General features: G+C 48.7%; 1 protein-coding gene across 4 annotated transcripts in view; it reads left to right on the plus strand.

The window, feature by feature from the left end:
- TRIP10 (thyroid hormone receptor interactor 10) overlaps window positions 1–24636 on the plus strand; it is a 530573-nt gene extending 505937 nt beyond the window's left edge. For all 4 annotated transcript variants that reach the window (XM_069604418.1, XM_069604420.1, XM_069604421.1 and 1 more), the window contains 3 exons: window positions 13312–13433; window positions 20102–20232; window positions 21332–24636. In XM_069604418.1, the coding sequence (XP_069460519.1) occupies window positions 13312–13433; window positions 20102–20232; window positions 21332–21480 (402 nt within the window). In that variant the 3' untranslated portion in view covers window positions 21481–24636. The remainder of the gene's footprint in view (window positions 1–13311; window positions 13434–20101; window positions 20233–21331) is intronic.
- Window positions 24637–24981: the final 345 nt, after the last annotated feature.

Consider the following 24981-nt stretch of genomic DNA (forward strand, 5'->3'; position numbering starts at 1 on the left):
TTGGATACATTTGTAAATATCTGATCCTATGCATTTTATAAATCTTAGTACGGTAGATGCAAACTCCTTCCCGGAAAGAACGCAGCCTGTACCAAAATTGGACTACAGGCTCTACGGTGTTCGCAGCACACAAAGTGATGACTCGCCGGCTGTCTGTCAAGGACCTATGCAGGCTAAAATAGAATTTACATGCTCAGTGCACCAAATGCAGAAATGGGACATATGAGTATTAAGCATGGGGGGAACCTACACGGCTCAGATATCAGTAGAATGAAAGGAATATGGATAGAATGGATGTAAATTAGTTATAAGAATGTTTAGTTTTTCCTGGGACGAGGCCTCAAGGTTTGTAAAAGTCTGCAGAGCTGCAGTGTGTTTCTATGTAAAGCCGCATGCTCTGGCAATGAAGAAAGGAAGGCTTTGGCGCATCCCTTGTATGGAAGAAGGATGGATTGGGATGGAGCCATGGCCTGTATCCAGTGACGCAACTACATAAAGACTGGACTGTAAAAGCTCCTGCCGGGCACCAGTTTGGCAGGAGAAAGGAACAGATGAGGGACAGGAGAAAACCTTTCAGGCAGCAGAGTCCTTTGCTACCATCCTCATTTTTGTAAGATTAAACTTGTTATACTTACACGATAGACTCTTGACCTTATTTACCTAGCGGGGTGTATTTATTCTGGTGTGAGCGTATTTAGGGACACCCTTATAATCATGGCCACCCTTACACTTCTTTAAAAGTCCATCCAGCTGCACTTTCTACTTATACAACATCACAAAGCAAAGTTTCATGGTGGAGAGTTCCAGTCATTAAAGCCTTCATGAAGGTGTAAAACAACCTTATCCCACTGTTGCAAACCCGCCTCCTGGTTGGGGTTTAAACGTCATTTTTTACGCAAAATCATGGGCTCACCCTTTAAGCCAATGCTGTATGTATCACCTTTTTGTACTTTTATTTAATTCCGTGTAAATGTCCGTTATAATCTGTAGTAACATGTAAATGTAGTCCCCAGATGCCTTCGGGCTCGGTGCGTGTTACAAATAAATAAACCAAACCAAACAAAGCAAGCATGAAAGATATCCCTTATAAAACTGCTTGTCTTGTAGCTGTTCTGTTCGGAGAGTAAGTGAGCTTCATGCTTTATCTGTGTCGGAACCTTCTGGAACAATACATAAAAACAAGGTTGTCTTAAGAACGCATCCACGCTTCTCATCAAGGTACATTTCTAAATTCAATGTTAATACATCCATTGAATTCCCTGCTTTTTTTAAAATCCGCAGATCTCTGGTCAGAGAGCCCTGCAGACACTAGATGTGCATAGAGCAGTCATGTACTATTTCTACAAAGCAAAATCACTCAGGAAGGCAGACCAGTTCTTTGTGTCTCTGGCAACCGGGAGAGAAGATGACCCTGTCTCAAAGGCATTATTGCAACATGGATTGTAAAATGCATACCGTTAGGGAGAATTCTCAGTAATGTGCTAATTCCCTCTACATAAGCGACCCCCAGCAACTTTGCTGGAGTTTGAGGACTTACTTTTTTCAACCTGGAGAGATTGAGACCCTTTTTCTCACTCTCTCATGCTGAAGGGGTTAATTAGTATCCCCTGTGTCTAACTTCTCATGTAAAATGTTTGTTGCCCTTTCCTCACCGAATGGCTGGTGGCAGTGGTTTACTTTTAACTACCGTGGTGTGCATTTACCACGGGCTGCGTTCGCAGCTGCAGTAAAGCACCCAATGGTGCCATTTTTGTCAAAATGGCCCCGGTCTTCTTTTTTTGCCATTTCTTTTCATGAGGGGGCGCACAAGGGAGTGCTTGAGGGAAAAGATCCAGTGGCAAAAGAGTGATTGCAGAAATCAGCGAGTGAGGGGGCAAGAGAGCCAATGTTGTCCTTGATGGTTCTGGATGAGCAAGCGGAATCCTGTTTGGAAGAGACCTATATGGAGCGGACAACTCTGGTAACTTCTTCAGGCATGATGGGGGGGGGAAGAAGGAGAAGAGGGAGGAAGCCACCAACTAGTTTGATGTGAGAAGAGGAAGGCAACCCCTATAGTAATGCATATTACACATAGAAATCACCACTTTAATACTGGAATGAAGAAGAGGGGCCCTGAAGACTGCAGAGCTGCAGGTCAGGCATGTCCCAATAATTGGTGTAATTGGAGTCAGGCAAGTCAGACAGAGAAGGCCAAGGACTCGCACCTGAAACCCCTTGACAGGGCCCAGGTGTATAAAAGGTGGAACACACAACAGAGAGTTAGTCAGAAGTTAGGAGAGCAACAGGGAGGCTGCGTGGCTGCATCCAGCAGAGGATCCCTTTTTGTGTGGAGGCAGCGTGTTGGGACTAGGACCAGAGCCAGGTCGCCGCAGAGATCCTAGGAGACTTCTCGGGCCAAAGGCAAGTGGGGCATATTCTTGTCACAGGTGTGGGAACCTCCAGCACAGTGAGCTGAAGAGAAGAGGAAGGAGCAGCAGGGAGGCCAATCTAGCCCGTTAATGTCCCAGAAAGAACAGAGCATCAAACGACCGTGTCTCCAGAGAGCCGAATAGAGGAAACAAAGAGAGCCGCGTATGTTGGGGCTCCCTTATCGTGTGGCCAGAGATTGCTCGTTACACTGACTGAGAGTGCCGACCCAGGGCAGCTGAGGGGCAGGGGGAAGACCTGGACCTCCGAGAAGGAGGACGAGAACGGCAGAAGTCCAGATGCTACTGACGGTGAGTTTCTATGTACGAAAGAAACCTGGTGCACGTCTAATCTGTATAGATATAGAGTAGCCGAGGGATCGCATGCGATCGGCATGCTCTTAAAGGCATACAAGTTGAGAATTAAATAAAAAGCCTAATCGGTAATGAACAATCAGGGGAAACATTGTATTGAAGTCACTGGCTAAGAAGTAAAAGAAGCTGCCGAGGGGAGCTAGTGAAGTGAGAGCTAAACAAGAGCAAATAAAAAGGAAACAGCCAACCTCTCCCTTTCCCATGTCTACTAATAGCCTTAAACTGTGCTCTGTGCTATGGTTGAAAGAATCCACTGCACCTCTGCCAGAAGATCTGTTTAAAAAAAAGGTTTAATATTTCATAACTCTTAATAAAAACAGTTGATATTAAAAAAACTGGGTAAAGTTATTTTGCCAAAGTACTTGGACGCCCCAAGACATGTTTAAAAACCAACACTGTATCACGCTGTGGGGTTAGTATACAATTGTGACAATGTTACGCTTTCCATTTTTATTTTTATATCACAACACAAGCTGAAAGGTTCTGGTAAAAACAACGTGGACATCCAACTTTCATGTACTTCAGAAAAATACTCAAAAACACTGTCTATTGTAAGGAAGGTATGGTATCAACAGTAAGACGGACACAAGTGACCACAGTAGAACTTCAACAAGGGTATGATAAACACCTATCTAATCCTAAATCTACAGATGGGAGCAAGCTATGACCATCAAATAATAATACAGTCCTAGTGGTGTTGTGTCAAAATAAAAGGGCGTATACTAATAAACCTTTTGCCAATCCTTACCTCCAAATACAAATAGTGTGGGGGATAGTGTCTATTAAAAAAGAAAAGTATTAAAAAATAATATATCAGGATGTTCAGGCCGTTGGCCTCCCTTCCCCACGTTTTCAGCACGGGACAAAGCGGTTTACTTGAGCGTAGCAGAGTCTCTGGCTTCTTTAGCACGAGGGTACAGTTCGATCATGAGCATCAGGGCCTTCTGTATGCAAGTCTCTTTGCTTCTCAAAGTCTCTTCATTCAGAAGGCCTGATGCACACAAACAAAAACGTTAAGTTATTTTCCTCTTGGGATTTCTAAAAGTATTCACTTTAGGTGATTCACTATTCACCCGGATCCCCATCAGTCGGGCTCAGATCTCTTTAGTACAATGTTTGTTCCCTTTGGATCCCCCTCAGTCGAGCTTGGATCCCTTTCTCCACAATTAGTCTCCCTCAGCCAGGCTCGGACCAATTGCAATCAAGTATTGAAGACTTTCGAATCTGCACAGGGTTTGACTTGACACGTCGCAGGACCACTTTGATTTTTGTAATTCCCTCCCTTTAACACTCCTCTTTTGGTTGGATACCTAACAGAGACTTTTAGAATGAACACCCACGTGGTGCCGGACCACTCTGTTTACGGTATTGAATCTTAGCTTCAAAGTTCAGTTACTCATCTGTTGCTTTAATTATATCCGCATTGATTGCCACATACGATTTATGCACTGTTCTCTTCAATTTCCTTTATACAATGTTGCCGCTTGCAACCTTGGTTTCCACACAGACCGGGCTGGTATCAGTCTCCCCAACTCACCGGCTGCGCTGACATCACTGGTGTTGCTTTATTGTACGAGCCAAGAACAGTACCACAGCGGCAAACAATTCTCCCCGCCTTGATTATTGAGTCGGGAGAGCCCCGGGTACCTCTGACACACAATGAGGATTCTTCAGCTTTGATGCCAGGTCTTAAGTTTTCATGAAGGCTCATGAAAGTTACGATCTTTCAGTGAAAAGGTCAAGGATCCTTCCTTGCTTGCAATCCTCTTCGGTCTTGCCATCTTTCACCATGTATTAAACTGCCTTCTTGGAACTGCTGCCTCCTCGTGTGCTTTGCCTCGCTCGGGGAGTGCTTTCGTTCTCCGCCTTTTATCTGTGTGCGTAAGTGTGATGGAAGTCAGGTGTGTGTAATGATCAGTAATTGCCTGACCCTGCCTGACCATTGTATTGTGACATGTCAGGTATACGGCTCGGGTGTTGGTCCGTTTTCTCTTACCTTGAGCAAGTGTTTGTGTCGGAAAAGGGAGGGGTTGAGTGCCTAAGTATCCTACGCTTCACACACATCCAGTTTAGTTTGGAGAAGAAGCAAAAAGGTAACAACTGATTTTTGATTAAACCCTGATCAATTGAGAAAATAACAAAATTAAATAATGACACAAAGCTTCTGTTCTTTTGAAGGAGCTTTTTGGAAGTTGATGGGGTATAATCCACTGAAAAAAAATAATGTGCCCTAAACACGAGGAAAACAAAGAGGTTACTGTTGTGCTATGCTCGCTTGGTCGTACGAGGTATTTAACCAGAGATTAGTTTTGAATTGATATTTGGGTATTTTGTATGTCTTTTACAGTTCTTCACATGAAAAAGTACAGTGGAAATCAACAATAAACCACACCTATTATACGTTTTGTGTCCTGATAAATGCCCCTTTGGCCCCTTTGGCGATTAGTTCGGAATGTCTAAAAAAGACAGGTCTCATAGTAGGATCCAGAAACACAATGTGTCGACCCATGACTTAAGAGTTATAAAGGTCAGCTGTTCCTTTGTCTGCTTAGGTCTTTGTCACAACGCGTCATCTCCCTGCACGAAATAGATTGTATACGATCTAGAGGGAATTGACTGTATAGACAGTGTTTTTGCGTATTTTTCTGAAGTACATGAATGGTTCAACGTGAGGTTAGATGTCTGTTGTTGTTACCAGAACCTTTCCGTTTGTGTTGTGGCGTAAACATTGTCACAATTGTATAAGGTGTTTGTTTTAAGCATGTCTTGGGGCATCCAAGTACTTTGACAAAATGACATTACCCAGCTTTTTGTAATACTTTTTTATTAAAAACAGTTTATTAAGAGTTATGAAATATTATACTTTTAACAGATTTCTGGCAGCGGTGCAGTGGATTCTTTCAACCATAGCACAGAGCATCGTTCAAGGCTATTAGTAGATGTGAAAAAGGGAGGGGTGGGCTGTTTCCTTTTTTAACTCTCGATTATTTTGTCTCTTCCCCTCACGAAACAGAGCCCCAATATCAAAAAAGTGGGAAGTACCCATTGTAATTTCTAAGCGAGCTAAAGGAGCCAGAAGGAAGTATGGGACAAAAAGAAAGAACCCATATGAGAAAATACAAAATGTAAAAAGAACCCTAAAAAATAGTGAAAGTCCTACGTTATTAGGAGGAGCAGAGAAGTGCCCAGAACATGTGAAACTGAAAGTCAAGAGAAAGAAGGGGCTGAACCGGGATAACTTGTGGCGTGACCTGTAACGTGTGGTCTGTGTGGCCTACAACTGCACATAGACCAGGAAGCCCTAACGTACCTGGAGAGTGCCCATAGAGTAAAACTGTGTCAAGTACGAAGAAGCATTGAACTTTGGGAAGGGAGCCCAGAGTTCGTGATAGAGAATACCAAGACTGCCTTTTGTGAACTTTCTGTTTTGAGAACTTTTGCTAACTGGCGTTATTGTGAACAGGTGTCTGAAGTTTGGGGAAGAGTACCCGGAGCTTCTTGAGAATCTTTGTTTTGAGAATGTTACAAAATGAAGTTAAAGGTGCCTCCTAATCCGAACCAGAGGGCCCAAGTCCTCTGAGAAACCATCCTCAGAACTGTATCCTGAATTTGGAGAAGGAAGCTAGAAACGTCTCTGACTTTGTTTATTACTTTTAAGTTCAGCCATCCCTTCACTATAGAGTTGTGAGGCAAGCATAGGTTTGCACACTGACAGACTCTTTGTTTGGAACTGACTGACTTTGACATTCCTTAGTTTATTTAGGCTGGGAAATCCTGCCATAGCGATAGGGGCCAGTAAGGCATTTCAGCCATCCTGACAAGTTTAAATAAAGGTTTTCAGACTGTTGCAATTGTGTCTGTCTCTCTTGATACCATGCCTGTCTCACAATACAAACAAACACTACATATGGCATGACTAGCATTATGTGCTCAAATGATGCCTGTGTGAAAAGCGAGACACCTAACCGGGACTGGGAGCACAATCGCTAGGAGGAGGATTGCGGCTTATAGAACAAGAATGCTAAACAGAACCGGTGATAAAGATGAAATGAACAAAGTCTGTTGATCCTGGGGGGAAATACCCGTCAGCACTTAAATCACACTACAGGTCAGAGTCACCATAACCAAAGAAAATGTCTGCATCTAGTCCAAACAACCAATTAGTTTCCAGGCTGATGAATGTGGAAGTCCAATGCTTTTCAAAGGAGAGTGGTCTGTAGTGAGTAAGTGTTTCTGGGGATTGTAGTCTTTCGCTGCTTGGAGAAGACACTGCAATTATTTAATTGCCAGTTTCCATCCTGCCCACTGGTACGAAGATCTATGCACTCCATAAGGTGTAACCTTAGGTAATGACAGGCCGGTTTTCAATCTGTTATCCTACTTAAATAGTGGTTTGTGTGCATCCTCAGGCCAATCTCCTCCTCTTCGATAGGCGGTTCCCTCGACTCATCAACTTCCTTTCATCTCTGGCTGTCTCCTCCTCTCATTCCTCGGCTACCTTGCCCACTCTTCCCTCCTGCCCCTCTTCAGGCTACCACCACTACTCCGCAGGCCATACCTCTGATTTGTACCCCTCCCCGGAAAGTCTATAAGGCCGGCAACCTTCTTCATCTTGCCACTCTCAACTCCCGCTCTGCCGTCAAACACTCTTCTGACATCTGCCACATCCTTGAAAAACTGGACCTTGATGTCCTTGGTCTTACAGAGACATGGTTCACGGCCAGCTCTGTCACAAGCTTTGACACTCTCCTCCCTGATGGCTATAAGATCCACTCCGCACCCAGATCCACTCAGCCTGGAGGGGGTGTAGCCCTGATCTTTCCTGAGTGGATTCCTGCCATTATCATTCCCACTCGGATCTTCTACTCTTTTGAATGCCTTGCCTGCAGGCTCTCAATCTCTAATAGTCAATCTATTACTGTTGCCACTCTCTACCACCCCCCTGGTCAAATCACCTCTTTTCTCTTTGAGTGGGTTGACCTCTCCTCCTCCCTCCTGGCCTCAACCACAAAACTCCTCCTCCTTGGTGACCTAAACATCCACCTCGATTCTCCCTGTCCCTCATCTGTGCTGTTTTGTGACCTCTGCAATTCCTTTCCCTCTCTATCCTCCCCTCTGGCCCGACACACTCTGCAGGACACACACTTGATATCTTGATCTCCTCTGGCCTCCCTCTCTTTCCCTTTGACCACTCCTTTCTCGTGGAGTGACCATTGCCTTCTCTCCTCTCATCTCTCACTCTTCCCACCTAGCCAAGCCCACCCCAACACTGCCACCTACCTTCTCGGACATCCGACCTATGAAGCGTGCGTCAGTTGAGGCTTTCGCTGCCACCTTCTCCCCCGACCCCTTCCTCCTCTGGCTGACTCACACCCTGACACAGCCCTCTCTTCTCTACTCCTCTATTTCTGCTACTCTTGATGCTCTTGCCCCTGTCATGAGGATCCACTTGAAGTCCAAAGCCAAGCACAATTCCTGGTATGACTCGGACCTAGCTGCACTCATACTTAAGTGTAGGGCGGCTGAGAGGAAATGGAGGGCTTCTTGCTCACTCTCTGACAAACTGGCCTGTTGCCTGCTCCAAAGGCAATACCGACTTGCTGTCAGCACTAAGAAGAGAGTCCACATACAAGCCCGCGTCTCTGAGGCATCTAACAACTCGGCCGAACTCTTTAAAATCTGCAAGGAGCTAGCCAACCCTTTGGCAGTCTCCACCCCTCCTCTTGTATTCCAGGCTCTCTGCAATGCCCTTGCCTCACACTTTATCTAAAAAACCCAGGACATCCTGTCCACCCTCTCCTCCCCTGCCCCTCCTATTCCCTCTCAGTCTGGCCTTGCAGACCCCCCTTTACCCACCCTCCACCCGTCCTTCTCTTCCTTTCCTATTTTCTCCCCTGACGAGGTTGCTAGACAAGTCTGATCTATGAAAGCCTTGTCAAAACAGGTTAATCTCTGTTCCTCTAAAACCATCAAGGACCACATTGACACCCTCGCTCTGGCCCTTGCTGATTTTTGCAACCACTCCTTTGCCTCAGGATCCTTCCCCTCCCCTCTGAAGCACTCCCTTGTGCATCCTCTTCTCAAACCCACAGCTGATCCTTCCTGTCCTGCTAACTATCGCCCAATTTCCATTACTCCCTTTCTGGGCAAACTCCTGGAAAAGCTGGCCATCTCTCAGCTTAACCTTCATTCCGGGTCTGTTGGCTGTCTCCATGACCACCAGTCTGGCTTAAGAGCTGCCAGAAGCACGGAAACTGCTCTCCTGAACATCCTTGAAGATCTGCTCCCCAACTTTGACTCCACCGTTCCCTCTGTCCTCATCCTACTCGATCTCTCTTCTGCCTTCGACACAGTCAACCATACCATCCTGCTCAACCGTCTCTGTGATAACCTGGGTATCACTGATCAGGCTCTGGCCTGGCTAACCTCTTTCCTCTCTTATCGACCCTCCCAGCTCCAACATGGGTCCTTCCTATCATCTATCTTCCTCTCTACCTGTGGGGTTCCCCAGTGGTCTAACCTCTCGCCCTGGCTTTTCAACCAATACCTGCCAACTCTCGCCCACTGCATTGCCATTTTCTGCTCAAATTTCCAGTGCTACGCTGACGACACTCAACTCATTTCCAGGCTGCCCTCAGCCACCTCCTCCCCCTCTCTCATCTCTGACTGCCTAACTGCCATTTAAGATTGGTGTGCCGCCTATGATCTTTGTCTGAATGCCAGCAAGACGGAGATCCTCCTCATCGGCACACCTTCACCATCCTTTCCCCTCACTCTCTGGCCAGCCTCCCTTGGCCCTCCTCCTACCCCCACCTCAGAGTCATCTTTGACTCCACACTTTCCTTCTCTGCCCACATCTGAGTTCTCTAAAAAGTCAAACTTCCTACTGCACCTCCTCAGAGATACTCTGCCTTTCCTATCCTTCCCCCAGAAGCTCACCGTCTCCCAAGCTCTGGTTCTCTCTAGGTTGGACTATTGTAACAGCCTCTTTCTAAAACTACCTGCCTCTACTCTCTGCCCTCTGCAACTAATCCAGAACAGGACTGTGAGACTTGTCCTTGGCCTCAAGCCCTGGTATCGCATCTCTCCGGCTCTGAAAGCTCTCCATTGGCTCACAGTGGATGCAAGGATTACATTCAAAATCCTCTGCACTATCCACAAGGCTTAGTGGGGTCTGGGTGCAAAATATTCTCAGCTATCCCTCCGCAAATACCTCCCCTCGCGAACTCTTCACTCAGGGACAGTCGTTTTTCAAAGAAACGAGCAGGGGGTAGATCTCTGTCCTCGGCTGGGGCCTCCCCCTGGAATAGCCTCTCTGCCACTCTAAAATGTGGAGAGAACCCTCTCCGGTTCCATAAGCACCTTAAGACTCTCCTCTTTGCTTCTGCCTTCGCTCCCCTTCTCCTCTGCTGATCTGTTCTCTTGGCACTGTGCACCAGGCCACACTCTGTCCCCTGGGCCCAGGTACCTGCTCACCCTGCTACCCTCCTGCACTGCCTCCTGGCTACCCCTCACACTGGTGTCTGTATCTGTACCCATACAGTCCCCCACCCCCCATTTCTTCTTTGTCTGCACTTATCAGACTTACCCAGTCTGCTGCCGTAAACTTAGCACTTGCCACTTGCTGGCTGCACTACCACTTTTTATTGCCTCAATTATCGATCTATTCATTTTTATTTATTATTATTTATCTTTTTCTCCTCTGCCCCGCACTCTCCACTCTCCCCCTTCCATGCATTTTTCCCCTTTCCCTTTCTGATGCACTTGTGCATTCTCAATGTCACTGGGCCTAGTAAGATCGTTGTGTTCTCCGCTGTTCCCCTCCCTTGCCTTGTCGCGCTCACACGTGTATGAGCGCGATAGAAATAAAATCTCATATCATCCCCTGGGTAGGTGTGTATCGGGATGCTCTCTCAGTAATTGCATATCGGGCCATCTCCTGGGCTGCGTCTAGGTGAGGTTGTACCCGATGGTTGAGCACACATCGGGCAGCCCCCTTGGGTCTGGTGTTTCCCTAGGTTGTGTGCATGTCAAGCTGGCATCATGGGAGGCATGTATTAGTTAGTCACTGTGGTAGGTTCAAGCGGTACTGGCCTCTGGGTGCCAGAATATCGGTCTGTCCAACAGCTGGTTGTCTATGAAGCCGTCCCTTAACTTCATGCATAGCTGTCTGAGTGGTTGCCTCCAGGGAAGGGCTGCCTTTTCATGGTCGGTAACATATTCAGATCTCTCCTGGCTACGTATGTATTGGGACATCTCCTGGGTAGGTGCATGTAGTGTCATCTGCTGGATGAGTGAAAGCGAGCCAGACCTTGGTAGAAGTCGCCTCGTCTGATATATCGCCTGGGTAGGTTCCTGTTGGCCTATTTTCAGAATAGGTTGGGGTAACCCATAACATAAAGCATGTGTATTTGTGGGGTGCACCTTCACCCCCACAGGTATCTTGATGCTAGCAACCAATAACGGATCTGAATGTTACTCCCTTTATAAACCTCGGATGGGTGAAGGACTGAGTGGATCTGACTGGATTTGAGCCAGTGACCAAGAGATCCAACACATAGCCCTATAGTGGGTGCATTTGTCCACTGAGTCACAGACACTGCACTGTGTCCCTCAGTGTAGGTGTGAGGGCTCAACCACTTGGCAGGAGTGCGTGTTGCCACTTAGAGGTATGTGGGGCTGTCCCACAGCACTAATGTTTGGCTATCCTTGGGAAATTTAGTAGAGCCCTCCACTGCAAGAGTTGGTCCCCAGTCCCCTGTGGAAGGAATAGACCCTCTAAGTTTCCTCCGACACGGCTCGTCAAGGCTGCTCACTGGAAGAATCTGCAGTGCTGTGGTCCGAGGTGAATGGTTGACTGTCCCCCAGGGCGGGCATGCTCCCGACAATGGTCGTTGGTCTGTCCCTTGGGTAGGTGCATGGCTGGCTGTCCCCAGGGATAGCGCTATGAGATCCCCTGCTTCCGGCAGGGTTCATGATCTGTCCCTTGGGTAGGTGCATGGCTGGCTGTCCCCCAGGGTGGGCATGCTCCCGACAATGGTCGTTGATCTGTCCCTTGGGTAGGTGCATGGCTGGCTGTCCCCCAGGGTGGGCATGCTCCCGCAAATGGTCGTTGATCTGGCCCTGAGGTAGGTGCATGGCTGGCTGTCCCCCAGGGATAGCGCTAGGAGATCCCCTGCTTCCGGCAGGGTTCATGATCTGTCCCTTGGGCAGGTGCATGGCTGGCTGTCCCCCAGGGATAGCGCTATGAGATCCCCTGCTTCCGGCAGGGATCATGATCTGTCCTTTGGGTAGGTGCATGGCTGGCTGTTCCCCAGGGATAGCGCTATAAGATCCCCCTGCTTCCGGCAGGGTTCATGATCTGTCCCTTGGGTAGGTGCATGGCTGGCTGTCCCTCAGGGATAGCGCTATGAGATCCCCTGCTTCCGGCAGGGTTCATGATCTGTCCCTTGGGTAGGTGCATGGCTGGCAGTCCCCCAGGGTGGGCATGCTCCCGACAATGGTCGTTGATCTGGCCCTGAGGTAATTGCATGGCTGGCTGTCCCCCAGGGTTGGCATGCTCCCGACAATGGTCGTTGATCTGTCCCTTGGGTAGGTGCATGGCTGGCTGTCCCCCAGGGTGGGCATGCTCCCGACAATGGTCGCTGATCTGGTCCTGAGTTAGGTGCATGGCTGGCTGTCCCCCAGGGTGGGCATGCTCCCTACAATGGTCGTTGATCTGGCCCTGAGGTAGGTGCATGGCTGGCTGGCCCACAGGGTGGGCATGCTCCCAGCAGGGTTCATGATCTGGCCCTGAGGTAGGTGCATGGCTGGCCATCCTCAGGAGGTAGGTCTGCGAGATGGCTCTGTTCCAGGCATGTTTCATTAATCTGTCCCTGTGATAGGTGCATGTCTTGCCGTCCCCAGGGGGTAGCTCTGTGGGATGGCTCCACTCCCAGGAAGGTTTGTTAATTTGTCCTTTGGCAAGGTACTTAGCTAGCTGTCCCCAGAGGTAGGCGTACGAGATGGCCCTGTTGCCGGAGGGCCTTGTTGATCTTTCCCTGGCAGTTACTTGGAGAAGGCCTGCTCCTGAGGAGGCTTCATTGGTCTATCTCTGGGGTAGGTGCATGGCTGGCCGTCACAAGGGGTAGATCTAAAAGATGACCCTGCTCTTGTTGGAGGGTTTGTTGATCTGCCCCTGGGGGAAGGCTGGCTGGTCGTTCATAGGGGTCGATCTACGAAATAGCCCTGCTCCTAGGAGGGATAATGGATCCCTCCCTGGAGGAGGTGCACAGAAGGCCATCCACTGGGTTAGATCATTGAAATGGTCCTGTTGCTGAGAACTGTTCGCAGCTCGGTCTGCAGACTTAAGTTTCTCACCTTTCCATGTTATTTCTTTAGTGCAGAGTTACTCAGTGAATGCCTTTTGAGTGCTTTCCTATAGTGTGATTTACTTTTTAGGGAAAGGCCTCTAAGAGCGAATTATCTCAATTATCTAACTAATATTCTCAGCATCTCATTGTTTCTTCTCCTCCCCCTTCCTTTATTGCAGTCCTGGTTGGCAAATGTTGATGGACAAAGAATTAACCGTGGTGATACCATTGTGAGGTATAACAACCAGCCGGAGCGCCCGGTCAGCGTGAACAATAATGATAGCTCCCAGGAGAAGGACAGGTAATGTCTTGTAATCACTCTGGCTACACTGCCCGTATCTACTCCCTCAAGCCTTACGTCTGCTTCCTCACTCCTCTGCGTACCCTCCTCTCGTCCCTCTCTTCCTTTCTGTAGCTTTCGCTCACTTACTCCAAGTCCTTTTGAGTTAGGCTCCTTTTACACACACTCGCCTGACTGTACTAGCGTAAAGGTGGAGCCCTCCTAGTCAGACCCTCTGAGTCACTGAGGTAGGTGCACCAAGACTGCTTTCCAAGTAGCACGAAACAATTGAAGCTTTCACGTTCAACCAAGTCTATCCACACCTTGCCAGAACTGCGAGAGCCGGCATTATTTCAACCAAACCTCCCTCTCGGAACTGTGAAAACAGGCAGTAGTCAGACCAAACTTTTCCTCGGGACTGAGATAGCAGGCAACGGTCAGACCAAACCTTCCCTTGGGACTGAGATAGCAGGCAGCGGTCAGACCAAACCTTCCCTTGGGACTGAGATAGCAGGCAGCGGTCAGACGAAACCTTTCCTCGCGACTGTGAAAACAGGCAGCGGTCAGACGAAACCTTTCCTCGGGACTGAGATAGCAGACAGCAGTCAGACCAAACCTTCCCTTGGCCTGTGATAGCAGGCAGCAGTCAGACCAAACCTTCCCTTGGACTGTGATAGCAGGCAGCTGTCAGATTAAACCTTCCCTTGGCCTGTGATAGCAGGCAGCAGTCAGACCAAACCTTCCCTTGGCCTGTGATAGCAGGCAGCAGTCAGACCAAACCTTCCCTTGGCCTGTGATAGCAGGCAGCTGTCAGATCAAACCTCCCCTTGCGACTGTGATAGCAGGCAGCTGTCAGGTCGAACCTCCCCTTGGACTGTGATAGCAGGCAGCGGTCAGATCAAACCTCCCCTTGGACTGTGATAGCAGGCAGCAGGCAGCAGTCAGACCAATCCTTCCCTTGGACTGAGATAGCAGGCAGCAGGCAGCAGTCAGACCAATCCTTCCCTTGGACTGAGATAGCAGGCAGCTGTCAGACCAAACCTTCCCTTGGACTGTGATAGCAGGCAGCTGTCAGATCAAACCTCCCCTTGGACTGTGATAGCAGGCAGCAGTCAGTCCAAACCTTCCCTTGGCCTGTGATAGCAGGCAACGGTCAGACCAAACCTTCCCTTGGTCTGTGATAGCATGCAGCAGTCAGACCAAACCTTCCCTTGGCCTGTGATAGCAGGCAGCAGTCAGACAAAACCTTCCCTTGGACTGTGATAGCAGGCAGCAGGCAGCAGTCAGACCAATCCTTCCTTTGGACTGAGATAGCAGGCAGCTGTCAGACCAAACCTTCCCTTGGCCTGTGATAGCAGGCAGCTGTCAGACCAAACCTTCCCTTGGCCTGTGATAGCAGGCAGCTGTCAGACCAAACCTTCCCTTGGCCTGTGATAGCAGGCAGCTGTCAGATCAAACCTTCCCTTGGACTGTGATAGCAGGCAGCTGTCAGACCAAACCTTCCCTTGGACTGTGATAGCAGCCAGCAGTCGGACCAGTCCTTCCCTTGGCCTGTGATAGCAGCTATTGCTTCAACCAAACCTCCCCCTGGGACTGTGATAACCGCATCAACAATGCCCGGCCCTGCGTCTGTTGTGGAGACTATCCAAACAACCTCTAGTGAGGGTTTATCTGTAGGTTTTCCCTTCACTTCGACCAGCCTCTCTCACTTGTAGCTGTGGAAGAACGGTCTGGTTGCGCTCTTAGGAGGGGAGATGGGGAAAGTACACCATACACACACATCAGCGCAGTACATTACTGAAAATACCAGATGATCCAGAAGAACATGGTACCTGGTGTTGCTGGATCTGCTCTTCTGTCCTTCGTGGGACATACCTCAGTGACGGTCTCTTATCACAGACCTGCCAGAGGAGTCCCTGTACTGGTGACCGGCCACTGAGACCTTATGCTCAGTGTAACGCCCGTTTTTTGTACAGCCCTCTATTGATGGATCTGCAGCCATTGACCTTAATTGGGGACGAGCACACCTAACAAAGGGAAGCAAACCTTCTCTTAAAATTAGGTAACGTGGACAGTGTTAGAAGGCTTAACTCTAAGCTAGGGTGGAAGCAGGCCGACACAAAGGTACAATTAGTCCACACCAATCTCTAGAAAATACACCACAGCGATCTTCTGAAAAAATATATCTTTTACTGATGTTACACATATAGGTCAAAAAATTTAAACAATTGCTATATTGCAACAACACATAAACTGTGAGTGAAGTCCAGATCATGGCTTTAAAAATCAAAGGTATGTCCACAAATTCTACTTTTTATTCCAGGACCAACTGAACCACTTGAAGGTTACAGGAGAAAATGCCCAGGGACATGCAAGTACCACCAGAGTCACTGCAGGAGAGTTCCAGTACCCCCCAGCATTGCTCGAGGAGAGTTCCAGTACCCCCCAGCGTCGCTCGAGGAGAGTTCCAGTACCCCCCAGCGTCGCTCGGAGAGTTCCAGTACCCCCCAGTGTCACTTCAGGGAGAGTTCCAGTACCCCACCCCCAGAGCCACTCCAGGAGAGTTCCAGTACCCCCCCCCAGAGCCATTCCAAGAGAGTTCCAGTACCCCCAGAGCCACTGCATGAGAGTTCCAGTACCCGCAGAGCCCCTGCATGAGCGTTCCAGTACTCCCGGAGCCCCTACAGGAGACTTCCAGTATCCCCAGAGCCACTCCAGGAGACTTCCAGGACAGGCAGAAAGGTCAGTCGGAATCGATGGAGAAAAAGTCAATGGGCCAAATGCTTTAACCTGCTGAGAAATACTCACCTGTGTGGTAGAGAAAACAGCCCCAGGGACTAGCACAGGCGTCCCGAATGTAGAGATCCAGAGATCGGTAAATGAACCAGCAGTCCTCTCGGTGGACCGCTGGTGTAGCTTAATGTGAAATGCTCTTGAGACTCGCCTATAAAATAAATATCAACCGCAGACCAGACGGATCTCTCAGGGGGGAGTATCTTAAAATATTTGCCCAACCCCAGGAGTAAGGGATCACAGCAGCGGTTTCAGGCAATAATGGCTCCAAAACGGAGAAACAACCCAGGTAAGTACAGAGTTTCTTTTCCAGGTGCGGTTTACAGGATCTGCTGCCCAGAGTTTCGCACCCTGAGGCACAGATATGATATGAGATGATAATGTATTTCTATCGCGCTCGTACACAGGTGTTTCAGAGCGCGACAAGGCAAGGGAGGGGAACAAGGGAGAACAAAACAATGATCTTACTAGGCCCAGTGACATTGAGATCGTGCAAGTGCATGGGAGAGGGGGAGGGGAAAAGTGCATGGAGGGGGGAGAAGTGGAAAGTGCAGAGCAGAGGAGAACAGATAAATAATAATAAATACAAATAAATAATAAAGGCGGTAAACAGTGGAAGTGCAGCCAGCAAGTGGCAAGTGCTGGGTTTAAGGCAGCAGACAGGTTAGGTCTCATAATTGCAGAAAGAAAAAGTGGGTGGGAGGGAGGGACTGTATGGGGACAAATACAGACCCCAGTGCAAGGGGTTGCGATGAGGCAGTGCAGGAGGGTGGCAGGGTGAGCAGGTACCTGGGCCAGAGGACAGAGGGTGGCCAGGTGCATGGTGTCAAGAGAGAAACAGACCAGGGGAGAAGGGGGGGGGTTAAGGCAGAAGCAACAAGGAAGGTCTTGAGGTGCTTCTGGAACCCGAGATGGTTTTCCTCAAGTTTCAGAGTGGCAGGGAGGCTGTTCTAAAGGGAGGGCCCAGCCGAACACAGAGATCTAACCCCAGCTCTTTTCTTTTTAAAACGACTGACCCTGAGGGAGTTAGAAGGAGAGGAGCGATGAGCTCAAGAGGGGAGAGGTATTTGCGGAGGGATAGTTGAAGGTATTTTAGACCCAGGCCCCAGAAAGCCTTCTGGACAATGCAGAGGGTTTTGAATTTAATCATTGCATCCACTGGGAGCCAATGGAGAGATTTCGGAGCTGGAGAGATACGATTCCCAGGGCTTGAGGCCAAGGACAAGTCTTGCAGTCTTGTTCTGGATTAGTTGTAAAGGGCGGAGAATAGAGGCAGGAAGATTTAGAAAGAGGCTGTTACAATAGTCCAAGCTAGAGAGAACCAGAGCTTGGGAGACAGTGAGCTTCTGGGGGAAGGAGAGGAAAGGCAGAGTACCTCTGAGGGAAGTGCAGTAGGAAATGTGACTTTTTAGTGACCTCAGAGTTGTGGGCGGAGAAGGAAAGTGTGGAGTCAAAGATGACCCCGAGGTTCTTAGCCTCGCAGGTGGGGGTAGGAGGAGAGCCAAGAGAGGCCAGCCAGAGAGTGAGGGGAAAGGATGATGAAGGTGTACCGATAAGGAGGATCTCTGACTTTCTGGCATTCAGACAAAGATCATTGGTGGTGCACCAATCTTGAATGGCAGTTAGGCAATCAGAGATGAGAGGAGAGGAGGTCGCCGAGGGTAGCCTGAAAATGAGTTGTCGTCAGCGTAGCACTGGAAATTTGAGCAGAAAATGGCAATGAAGTGGGCGAGAGTTGCCAGGTATTGGTTGAAAAGCCAGGGCGAGAGGTTAGACCCCTGTGGAACACCACTGGTAGAGAGCAAGATAGACGATAGGAAGGACCCAAGTTGGACCTTGTAGGGTTGGTCAGAGAGGAAAGAGGTCAGCCAGGCCAGAGCCTGATCGGTGATACCCAGGTTATCACGGAGACGGTTGAGCAGGGTGAAATGGCTGGCTGTGTCGAAGACAGAAGAGAGATAGAGTAGAATGCAGACAAAGGGAATGTTCGAGTCAAGGTTGGCCCTCATGACCCAGTGAAGGAACGAAGGACCTTCTCCCGATGTCCACCTTCATGCCTGAAGTGAAGAAATGCATGAGGAAGACACTGAGAAGGCGAGGGATCCCTGTGGAGATGGCGCCCAGCAGCTCAGTGGACAAAGACCACTAGGCAGAAAACCATGCCAGGATGGTGACAATGGCTGCAGGCACCCTCTGACATATGGAGCAGCATATCTGGAGGTCTTCTGGGGTTCCAACCCCCTTCTAGGCATCAACAGCGACCCATAGCCAAGCAGAAGATCCCGACGGCAAATGGCCCAGAAAACAGTTGCAGCATGACAGGCTTGATTAAACAAAGGAGGAGAGGCAGCAGGAGATTTCAGGAAGCTCGGATTAAGCCTCCAGAGGCAAAAAAACAAAACCCGAACGACTATGCCCAGTCTCTAAGACAAGGTAAGGGCTAAAAATGGCAAGAATGTAGCAGAACAGAGCAGCAAGACGGGGAAACGGGTGCCAGGCAGGGCCTTTATTCCATTGACCCAAAGGCCAGCCCACCCACCACTGGTGAAAAATGGTCAGATGACCTACAATACTGTTACTGTTTGGTCATTTGAACTGCCTCTCGGCGCCTAGACCACTCCTGCAGGATGAGCCCTGGGACTTACAATAGCCTAAAGTTTAAACCAATATGGAGGCTGTCATGTGGTCAGAACTTCCACCTTAAGGCCACTTCATGGTTTCCATGAATAAAGATCCTTAAAATATGAAAGGTCCGAGAGCAGGATTAATAAAAGCAATTTGGTTCTCCAATAGCTACGAAAAAGGTACATTGGGCTACCAATACAGTAAAACGGCTTGCACCACTGGAACAGCTGCCACCAACCTACTATCTAAAACCAATATAGGGGGATTTAATCAACATAGACCAAAAATAGGGTACCCGTGGTGTCTTGGGGGCGACCAAATAGCAAAAGGGTTGCAATGGCAGGAGGACTTCTTGAGAAGCAAGAGTATGTCATGGATACAATAAATAAAGGGAGCCCTAAAATCCCCCAAAATGGGAATTGAATCTTAAGACGTGGCTGTCGAGATATGACGATCTTCCACCAAGTCAACGCATGCTTGTTGTTGGAAGAAGTTTAACGTTTTATTCCATGATAAGTCTTTAGACCAGTGAAGATTCCTGCAACAGTGGGTAATAGATTTGCTTTTTTCATTGCTCAAAGTCTTGTTTAAATGCGGCCAGAAAAGGGCTATTTGGTGTCTTTGTTCTTATTGAAAAGCACTTGAGGCCGGGCCTTATTTTTCTGGTTCTAAATAGTTTGTGGGCCTTCTTGGGACTTTAATGTGGCCCTCACATGGAGCCCTAACTGACAGACCACGCGGACCAGGGAGTGCAAGGACTCGGCGAAGAGGAACACCCTCCTCAAGGGGCCCATGGAGGCGATGGTTGCTGAACACCAGGATGTGCCAGGGGGTGACCACTAACCAACGCTACTAAAAACCTCATCCTTATGCATACACCTCTCAAACTCTAAACCAAACATAACCATACCCTCTACAGCACAACAAACCGCACCACACATAGCCTCGCACAACAGCGCACAATGACTACCAACCGAAAACTCACACCTACACTCAGTGAAAGGTGTAAACCAAACAGAAGCTGCCAACATCACCTCACAGCTCTCTTGCCCTATATCCCGCTCAGTCCTACGAACCTACCCCCTCCCTTACCCTTTTGCTTTACAGGCCAGAGCGCCAGGAGACCATTCAGGTGGTGAGAGTGCGTGGTATAAATATCCTTTAACATAACATCCCTCTGAACCTTTAACCTCTGCCCCGCTCTTTCTCCTCCTTCCTGGATGGGGAGCAGTCTGTAAGCTCACGCCTCCTCTCTTCTGCTCTTGCCACAGTACTGATGCTTCCCACTCAGACGACAGCCAAGATCCATCGAACCAACCCATCTACACAGAGTTTGAGGAAGACTTCGAGGATGATGCCCCGTCCCCCATCGGGATGTGCACTGCGGCCTATCCCTTTGATGGTATTTATTTTAGACGTTTGTATTTTATTGCATTAAACAGCCACAAGGCCACAGTGAATGCTGAATGGTAATGGCCGTACTGCAAGGTGCAGATGAATGCTTGTCTGTGGCAGGGGGTCCTCTTGGCTTGCTTGTGGTTGGCTGCTGCAGATTTTGGTCCATGGTCTGTGGAGGGATACCCAGTGTCCACTGGTTGGGTATTTGGTTCCTTTAATTTTGTGTTGATGCTTACTAGCGACAGGACCCCATTAGTGTGGACTTGTTAAGTGGTCTAACTGGTACCAATGAAGTGGGGGCGGGGGGCATATACTCAGTGTTTATTACTGCCAAATTAAGTTACTTTCACAGGTAGGACACACTAGCTGCAAGGACTACCATATCAGACTCCAAGTCCCCTCATGAGTCTACCACAAAGTTATTCAAAAGACAAACTTATCCAATAGTCCATATTTAACTTCCTCCTTGGACATTTTCCCAACAAGTTTTAAATCAAAATATTTATTTCTTCAAGAGTTATTATTCTCTAACGGTGATTTATCACATTCCAACACGTGTTTTTTTACCTCAAAATCACGCTCGGCTGCTATTGGAGTCACGGAGAGTTTCGGAAGCGCTATTAAGAGCGCCATATAGGTAAAGGTGGGATGCACCAGTAAAATGAGGAAGATCACTGGTGGAGCGAACAGGCTCCTTACAGCTGAACTTTAGTTATTTTTTGACGTATCAAAACGTGACTCAGAGAGCGGATTTAATGGCCCTGTGAATTGAGGTCGAAGCGCGTGTCGAATTTGTGATAAATCACTGTTGGAGAATAATAACTCTTGAAGAAATAAATATTTTGATACAGATATTTTGGGAAAATGTCCAAGGAGGCAGTTAAATATTGACTATTGGATACACAAGTGGAATTGATGGACTATGCGCAGTGGATAGAACAATTAAGTTTGTCTTTTGAATAACTTGAAGTGGTCCCTCTGGATTTATATGGGTGGGTCGATGCCATGAGTGGGACTCCCTCAGAGGTGAGAGCCTTTCCAGCAGGCAGTGCTGTTAACAGTCAATGAATGGTCTGATCATGGTCTCCATTTCTACTTCTCAGGTTCCAGTGAGGGCACCATCGCCATGACGGAGGGTGAGGAGCTCAGCCTAATGGAGGAAGATAAAGGTGACGGCTGGACCCGCGTAAGAAAACTAAAGGGCGGCGAGGGCTATGTGCCAACCTCCTACCTGCGTATCAACCAGAACTAATGGAACGGCTTGGAACCCACCTATCAAGGGGAGAAGACCATTCAATTACTAGCTTCAAGAAAACACGAGAAGACAAGAGCTGGGCACAGACTCATGTGAATGGGACCCAACTACCCAGTTACTGACCTGGACAAGACAGGGTGTTACCCCTGTGCCCGTTACATGTAAAGGGGGAGAGGACCACTCAACTACTGCATAGGCAAGAAGGAAGATTGCCCGAGTGTGCATCACAGGCTTGTGTAAAGGCCCAGGCCAGCACACCAGTATGAAATGGATACTCCAGGGGATCTCACCAGTGTCCATCATATACTTTTGTTAAATGGGGGCAGACCCCAACGTATTTAAATGGCAATGAACATATATAACCACCCTGGGGGGACGTCCATGAACATGAATGACCACCCTGGGGGGACGTCCATGAACATGAATGACCACCCTGGGGGGACATCAGTGAACGACCACCCTGGGGGGACGTCCATGAGCATGTATGACCACCCCGGGGGGACGTCCATTAGCATGTATGACTATCCTGGGGGGACGTCCATGAACATGTATGAGCACCGTAGAGGGGTCATATCATGGTTGGTTTTCTGGGGGTAGTGTCTGCTGCTGTGCACGTCTTGTTCTGTTATGGGAGGTAAGGCTTCTCTTTTGTGAGGTCTCTTGCTTTGTTATGGGGTCATGGCCTTCAGCTTATCGGGGCTCATGGCCTTCTGCTGCCTCTTTGCATGCAGTCTTTGTTAAGGGCGTATACCTCTTCATGAATAGACTTTGTTATACTATAGGGGAATGTTTCTTTATTATGGGGTAAATCTCTCTGATGGGTGGGCACTAACTCGCTTATACAGTGGCAGCCGTGCCTCTGCTAAGGGGGAATGTCTTTTTTTTTGCACAGTCTTACTCTTCTGGGGAGTAATTTCACGTTTGCACTGTCTCTTGTTCTGTTATGGTGGTATCCTGTTATTGGGTGATGTCTCTTCGATACATAGTCGCTTGCTCTGTTATAGGGGTAAGGACTCTTTGATGCTTATGATGGCAATGTCTCTGCCGTTCGGTGTCTCTCACTTTGTTATATGAGATCAGTCGTGCCAGTTTATAGGTGTACTACTGCTGTTATGGGGTATTGTCACTGCGATGCACAGCGACTTGCTCTGTTATGCAGTAATGCCTCTTTGTTGCGCATTTTCCTGCTCCGTTATGGGGTAATTTTGTCTCTAATTTCGTCTTCTCTTTGCACAGTATCTTGCCCTTTTATCGTGCTATTATTTCTCTGTTGTAGGGTAATGGTCCATTACGGGGTAACCTTGGTCCATAAGTGCGCCATGCAGTAAACGCTCGGTCTGTTGTAGGGCTCGTCTCTTGGTTATGGTTGCCCTCTTGCTTTAATAGCCCTGCTTCTGAAACCTATTTCTGGGACGTGATCCGTGGGTTGCAAAAGGCAGGGCGCCAAACAGTGTCATATTCACCAATTGTGCCTTCTTGTTCATTCTGTAAATACCATTTTGTAACCGTGTTTTATATAAAGGTTTATATATTTGTCACCGTAAAGGCCTGGAATCTCTATAGGTGAGTTGGTGAGGGCGTGGCAGCTGAAGAGCGCGGATAGTGACTACTTCAGCAAGCTTTTTTTCAAAGCTAAGGCAGTGAATGCCAAGAGGTTGCAGCTTCAGCACTCCTCCACGCCACAAATTCCATTCCGCGCCTGCTCCCGGTTTCCTCACATATACATCAATGTTGAATCCCCATTCCTACATGTCTTGCCTGTTTTTCACTTCTGGATGCTTTTCACCACTTTCGTCCTCCCTATATTTGTCTCTTCTAATTCTTTGTTTCCACTCATTTTTCTTTTACTCTTCTCCTCATCTTCCACTCCCTCCTTTGCCCATTGTCCCCTACTGCTCTAATCCTTCCCTGGCCCATTGTCCCTGGCTGCTCCTCTCCCTCCTTTTCCCGTTATCCCCTGCTGCTCCTTTACCTCCTTGGCTGCTCTTCTCCTTCCTTGGCCCATTGTCCCTGTCTGCTCCTCTCCCTCCTTGGCCCATTGTCCCCCGATGCTCTTCTACCCCCTTGGCTCATTGTCCTGGCTGCTCCTCTACTTCCTTGTACCAATGTCCTTGGCTGGTCCTCAACCTCCTTGGCCCATTGTCCCCCGCTGCTCCTCTTCCCCCCCCTTGACCCATTGTCCTTGGCTGCTCCTCAACCTCCTTGGTCCATTGTCCTTGGCTGCTCCTCAACCTCCTTGGTCCATTGTCCTTGGCTGCTCCTCAACCTCCTTGGCCCATTGTCCTTGACTGCTCCTCAACCTCCTTGGCCCATTGTCCTTGGCTGCTCCTCAACCTCCTTGGCCCATTGTCCTTGGCTGCTCCTCAACCTCCTTGGCCCATTGTCCTTGGCTGCTCCTCAACCTCCTTGGCCCATTGTCCTTGGCTGATCCTCTCCCCCTTGGCTCATTGTCCTGGCTGCTCCTCTAACTCCTTGTCCCAATGTCCTTGGCTGTTCCTCAACCTCCTTGGCCCATTGTCCTTGGCTGATCCTCTCCCCCCCACCCCCCTAGGCCCATTGTACTTGGCTGCTCCTCAACCCCCTAGGCCCATTGTCCTTGGCTGATCCTCTTCCCCCCCTAGGCCCATTGTCCTTGACTGATCCTGCCCCCCCCCTAGGCCCATTGTCCTTGGCTGCCCCTTAACCTCCTTGGCCCATTGTCCTTGGCTGATCCTCTTCCCCCCCTTTGCTCATTGTCTTGGCTGATCCTCTCCCCCCTTGGCTCATTATCCTGGCTGCTCCTCTACCTCTTAAGCCCATTGTGGTTGGCTGCTCCTCTACCTCCTTTGCCCATTGTGCTTGTCTGCTCAACCTCCTTGGCCCATTGTCCTTGACTGCTCCTCAACCTCCTTGGCCCATTGTCCTTGGCTGCTCCTCAACCTCCTTGGCCCATTGTCCTGGCTGATCCTATCCCTCATTGGCCCATTGTCCCACTGCCCCAGTGAGTGCACATTCATCCTGCAGCCTAGTTAATTGGGCTGAATATATGTGGCGAAAGGAATGTGGGAAAGGGTGCATACAACCAAAGTGAGGAGCCAGTTAATGCAAATACGCCTATAGAGATTCTACTGTATATTTAATTTCTTTTTAAATAAATGAAATATTTTACCATTACACAGGTGTGTAGCTCCTCCTTTGCATTTCAACTATTGCCTTTTTGAAGGGGGTGAATAAAGAGGTTATGCACACAATATGTTAAATTCCTGGATGTCTTCATTAGACAGGGAGGACACGAGAGACGTATAGGGTCTACTTCAGCCAGATCTGAAATGCAAGATTCCTTTGGGTGGAACAGTTGTCATCTGCTCAGTCTGAAGTGGCACAATGAGACCAAGTCATTGCAGGATAAACCTTTTCACATGCTTTGGATAATATTGCCGTCTGGTGTTTGTCTAGCAATGGCATCTTGTTTTTCTCAAGGTAAGAAAGTGGGTGTCAACCATGGGTTTGTAAACCTGG

The sequence above is a fragment of the Ambystoma mexicanum genome, chromosome 3q, assembly GCF_040938575.1.
Source record: "Ambystoma mexicanum isolate Mex_15411 chromosome 3q, UKY_AmexF1_1, whole genome shotgun sequence".
In the NCBI taxonomy this organism is placed as follows: Eukaryota; Metazoa; Chordata; class Amphibia; order Caudata; family Ambystomatidae; genus Ambystoma; species Ambystoma mexicanum.